Source organism: Galeopterus variegatus, unplaced genomic scaffold (assembly GCF_000696425.1).
Source record: "Galeopterus variegatus unplaced genomic scaffold, G_variegatus-3.0.2 Scaffold1793, whole genome shotgun sequence".
Classification (NCBI taxonomy): domain Eukaryota; kingdom Metazoa; phylum Chordata; class Mammalia; order Dermoptera; family Cynocephalidae; genus Galeopterus; species Galeopterus variegatus.
This window is the reverse complement of record NW_007727904.1, coordinates 314342-320341: the sequence shown is the minus strand read 5'-3', so window position 1 is coordinate 320341 and position 6000 is coordinate 314342. Positions and strand designations below refer to the sequence as shown.

General features: G+C 35.7%; 1 protein-coding gene across 1 annotated transcript in view; it reads right to left on the bottom strand.

The window, feature by feature from the left end:
- LOC103595560 (unconventional myosin-VI) overlaps window positions 1-6000 on the bottom strand; it is a 116759-nt gene that overhangs the window by 30517 nt on the left and 80242 nt on the right. The window contains exon 12 of the mRNA XM_008578982.1: window positions 1109-1253. Coding sequence (XP_008577204.1) covers window positions 1109-1253 — 145 coding nt within the window. The remainder of the gene's footprint in view (window positions 1-1108; window positions 1254-6000) is intronic.

Genomic DNA, 6000 nt, shown 5'->3' with positions numbered 1-6000 from the left:
CAAAGTATCAGGCTAAGCATGCCTTGCCAATATTTCCAAAAGTGTAAGAGGTAGCAAATTTTCTGAGTGGCTTTAAAAAAAATGTTTCGTGTTTTAATTTGTTGAAAATTTTTCTGAAATATGGCACAAGAGCTCATTCTTTTTTTTTTTTTTTTTTGTCTTTTTTCCGTGTCCGGCAACGGATCACAACCCTCAGTGTTGCCCCCATACCGGACCGGGGACCGGCAACGGGATTGCAAACCTCGGTGTTGCTCCCGCGCCTCACTCAGCCAGTGAGCGGGAACCGGTCTGTATGTGGGATCCGAACCCTCAGGCAGGAGCGCCGCCACGCTTCCCAAGCGGCGCACTATCCAGTGCGCCACCGGGCCGGCCCACAAGAGCTCATTCTGCCTGCCTTTTTTAGCAAGGGATAGAGGACCTGACTTTTTCCCCCCACAACTGATGATCTTGCAGTGCCTCAGAATGATAAGCTTGAATATCAATTTTATCCTACAGTACCAAAAACAAAAATGCATAAAATATAGGACATCCAGCCAAAGGTATAAATACACCCAGACACAATCTAGAAATTCTTGGTTAATGATTTTTAAAATCTTGGCTAGGCCCTTATTTGGTCATTTGCAATTTCCTCTAAATGACAAATCCTAAAGGTAAGGGAAAGGTCCATTTGCTGAGTATTTTGCTAAAGTGAGTTCTACTTAGAAGTTTCAGTACACACCATTTGCATTAAAAAATGACTATTATAAAGTAAAATAGTCTGTTCCCTAAAACAGTCAGATATTGACTAACATAATCAACTCCTATTTTCATACTTGTACAAAAGTAAACCTCTCTCTTACCTTTTTAATTTCAAACCTGTGCCATGCAGAATATCTATCTGCAAGGAACAACTTTAAGAGCTTTGCAAATCCCCATTTATTTATATGATGTATTGCTGCAGTCAGATGCACAGCATTTTGATCTATCAAGCACAGGTTTTAGAAGACTATAATAAAATGAATGAATGATGCACAAAGATCAACTTTAAATCTCAGGTTCTCAAAAAAAGATTTTTCCCTGACAAACTGCAAGGCAGGATTTTTGCAGATCAATGAGTTAAGAAACTTACTTTATAACTGTTCCTTTGGTGCCCCCTGCTGTTGTCAGCATCACTCTTGTGGTTAAACTTACACGAAGATCATCTTGGTCCAAACCCAGTAATTCAGCACAATATTCCAATGATTGTGTAGATTTATTCTTTAGATTACAACCACCTAATGAAAATATATTTTAATTTGATGAATGTTATATAAACCAGATTTTCATGACCCAGTTTTTAGAATTATACTTCACTTACATAAAACTAGTAATAAACAAGTTTTATTTGTAACTCTGAAATCCACCTCACTTTTTCGCCATCCCCGTCAACGGGAGACCACCACATGCGGCAGTCCATGGTATAATCCTTTCAGCCTGTTAATATTAAACTGCCACTGCTTCATTTTTTATATCCCTTTTATCTTAAGTGAAATAGGTTAATGGCAGTTTATAATCCTTTTGTAATACATTGAATCTCTAGAGAAATATAGTGTCTTATCATTGAAATTCGTATGTTTCCTAGAAACTTCAGGGAGTAATTTTAGTGCAGATGTTGTAAGGCACTTTAGTGGGTTAATTTGGATGTGGATGTCTGTATACGTGTATGTGTGTACACTGCATATGTGTGCTCATGTTGCTTGGGGATGAAGGGAAAGGGTGAAGAGGCAGTTGCTCTCACCTGTACATCCAATCTACAGATTTCTACTTCTGGAGGCTATTTTTAAAAGTATTATATAGAAAGCATTTAGTCTCTAGGCTGATCTGGCTCTATAACTTACTAGCTATGTGATCTCAAATAAACTGCTTATTCTCTCTGTGCTCAGTTTTTTCATCCATGAAATGGGAATAATAATTGTACCTACCTAACATGGTTGTTATGACAACTAATACAGTTACACACGTGAAGTGCTTGGAATGTACCTGGTACAGAGCAAACACTATATAAAGGTTAGCTATTTATATGTATATAAATAATATATAGTTATATTTATTATTACTACTATTAAAATAATCAACATTTTATAAATATTTTCAAAAATTAGTGTTTATAAATTATTTATTCCAAGACCATCTAATGTCAAAGCTATAAAGAATGCATAAAAATCATGAGAATTTTATTATGCCAAATTAATAAACTATTTAACAGACTAGTCTCAGAAGAAATATGAGAATATAAAAAAATTGGATCTTATAATAATAAGGGGCTGTCAAGATAATTAACTGAGGAAAGAATAGTTTTTTCAACTAACAATAATGGAACAACTGGATATCCACATGCAAAAGACTGAAGATGGACTCCTATCTCACACCATGTACAAAAATTAACTCAAAATTAACCAAAGACCTAAATGTAAGAGTTAAAGCTATTAAATTCTTACAGGAAAACAAAGGTGAAAATACTCATGATCTTGAAGTAAATCTTCATTTCTTAGATACGGTACCAAAAGCATAAGCAACAGTAGAAAAGAATCGATAAATCTGACTTTATCAAAATCAAAAACTTTTGTGTTTCAAAAAACATTATCAAAAAAGTGAAAAGATAACCCATAGAATGGAAGAAAACATTTGCAAATTACATATCTGATAAGGAATTTGTACCTAGGATATATAAAAAAGTTATTACAATTCAATAATAAAAAGACAACCCAGTTAATAAATGGGCAAAGGATCTAAATAAACATTTCTCCAAAAAAAAAACATACAAGTGGCTAATAAGCATGTGAAAAGATGCTCAATCATAAGTCACCAGGAAAATGCAAATAAATACCACAATGAGAAATCACATCCACTATGATTGCTAGTATGAGACAAACAGACAGTATTGGTGAGGATAAAGAGAAACTGTAATACACTGTTAATGGGAATACAAAATGGTACACCTACTTTGAGAAACAGTCTTGACAGTTCCTCAAAAGATTAAACAGAGTTACAACTCAGCAATTCCACGCCTAAGCATATACTCAAGGGGAATGAAAACCAACAACCAAACAAAAATTTGTTTACAAATGTCCTTATCAGCATTATTCATATTAGCCAAAAAGTAGAAACTACCCAAACAACATATCAACTGATGAATGAACAAAATGTGGTATGTCCATACAATGAGATATTATTCAGAAATAAAAAGCAATGAAGTACTGCTACATGCTACAACATAGATTTACCTTGAAAACATGTTAAATGAAAGCCAGTCACAAAAGACCACATATTACACGACTCCATTTATATGAAATGCCCAGAATAAGCAAATTTATAAAAATAGAAAGTAGATTAGTGGCTGCCTAGGGTTGAGAGAAAAGGGCAATGAGGAGTAATTGCTAAAGGGAATGGGGTTTCTCTGTGGGGTGGTTAAAATGTTCTAAAATTATGTTGATGGTTGCACAACTCTGAATATACTGGAAACCAGTGAACTGCACAGTTCAAATGGGTGAATTGTACAGTATGTGAATTGTATCTCAATAAAGCTGTTACCAAAAAAATGAAAAGAGGAAATACTTTCAGAATACATTTAACTTTTAATTCTGTGAATATGAGCTTACTGCTCATGTCTAGGCTCTACACACATACACATAATCTAAAACTATGTAACTCAAAAAACTGATCATCAATAATTCATGAATTCATTTAAATATTTCTCTTTTTTTACTATATTGCAAAGTTACTTACATATGAAAGGCTAAGATTAGAAATGCTACTTAAAAAAACACAAAAACCAAAGTCATAAAAAAAAAACTATAAAATAATGTAAGATTTTGGGCCGGCCCGGTGGCGCACTGGATAGTGCGCCGCTTGGGAAGCGCGGCTGGCGCTCCCGTCCGAGGGTTCAGATCCCACATACAGACCGGCTCCCGCTCACTGGCTGAGCGAGGCGCAGGAGCAACACCGAGGTTTGCAATCCCATTGCCGGTCCCCGGTCCGGTACGGGGGCAACACTGAGGGTTGCGATCCGTTGCCGGACACGGAAAAAAGACAAAAAAAATAAATAAATAATGTAAGATTTTCATGTCACTGCCTTTCCAAAAAAAACTTCATTTTTAAAATTTGTTATAACATGTTTTGTTGGTGGTTTTTTGTTACGTGAAATTTTAAAAACATAGGAAATCCCAACAAATATTTTCTGCATTTCCGTCATGCTAAAAATGTTTTTATGACAGTTGAATCTTATAAGCATTTACTGGAGAATAACATTCCAATAAAATAATTATAAAAATACTGAATTTTTTTCAAATTACTAGAACATGCCAAAATTGGAAAAAAAATCAATTCTAATTAGAAACTATTTGGATTTGGGCCAGCCCTGTGGCACACTCGGGAGAGTACAGCGCTTGGAAGCGCAGCAGCACTCCTGCCGCGGGTTCAGATCCTATATAGGGATGGCCGGTGCGCTCACTGGCTGAGCGCAGTGTGGGCGACACCAAGCCAAGGGTTGTGATCCCCTTACCAGTCACAAAAAAAAAAAAAAAAGAAAGAAACTATTCGGATCTACAGGAAGAACCATAGGAAAGATGAAGATTAATATAATAAAATCTTAGCTACTAAAATTAAAATAATCTGGCTTATTCAATCTCTTGATCTACTGCCTCATTCCAATCTTTCCTGCTTTCTGCTCATTTTCAACAGAAGGAAGTTTTTTTTTTTTTTTTGTCTTTTTCCATGTCCGGCAATGGATCGCAACCCTCGGTGCTGCTCCCGCACCTCGCTCAGCCAGTGAGCGGGAACCGGTCTGTATGTGGGATCCGAACCCTCGGTGGGAGCGCCACCGGGCCGGCCCCAACAGAAGGAAGTTTGAGAAGAAAAATAAGAGACAATGCAAATATGTGCTAAGTACCTTTTGACCATTTCATACTGTTAAATTAACTGGATCACGCAACATTTATGACACTCTGTATACATCTGCATATTCTAAGAGGTGTGAAAATGCTCCTATCGCTTCTAACAACATTCCAAAGTGCGAACTAAATATCGTAGACTTAAGATCTTTTCTGTGTGTTACTTAGAATCTCTTACATATTCACTTGGTATAACAATGCTAGAAGCAAATGGAATGTAAGCTAATTCTCATTATGTTTTCAAAATAAATTTACAAAAAACTAATTAAAAAACTTTAATGTACACTAAAAACATACCTAATTTTGCTTGATTTTTTCTTTTCATTTTAAACTGGAAGTAATCTGTATTTTTATTTTACTTATTTAAAGCATTTACAGTGATTACTATGTGCCAGATACAAGTATTCAAATTATTTTACAAATATTTAATTCATTTCTTCCTCTTCACAACATGAGGTAGGGACTATTATTCTCCCCAGTTTACAGTGAGGGAACTGAGACATGGAAAGGTTAAGTTCCTTGCCCCAGGTCACACATGAAGAGAATATATGGGGAAGCAGTCTGGTTCAAGAGCATGCTGCATCTCATGTTATTGATTTCATAGCATCACAGGACATTAAATCTGAAAGTCATTAAAACTGTCTATTTTAGTCTGCTTGTTCACAGATCATGAGGCTCAGTAGACTGGGGGCAATGATGGACAATTATCACAAGCTCCTAATTTAGCCAGATGTGGGCAGAACCTGGTTCTCACATCTACAACTTCATTAATGACCACATAGGTTACTTAACTTTTGCACAGGTTCCACGTCTATAAAATGGAGGTAATATTCTCTACCTCCTTATTTTTACGATGTTTATGATTACGATGTTTATGACAAGATACAAAATATGAAGGGTCTTGGACATAGCAGACACATTTTTTCCCTAAATATTCTTTTCCTCCCTCTTTTGGCCCTACCCTATATGCATACTATTGCTAGGTACTATACTTTAAAAGCATTTCTCATGGATTATTTCATTTTGCAACGAAGAAACCAAAGCTCAGAGAATATTTGGGATCTGACACAAAAGCCCATGTTATTGACTGTTT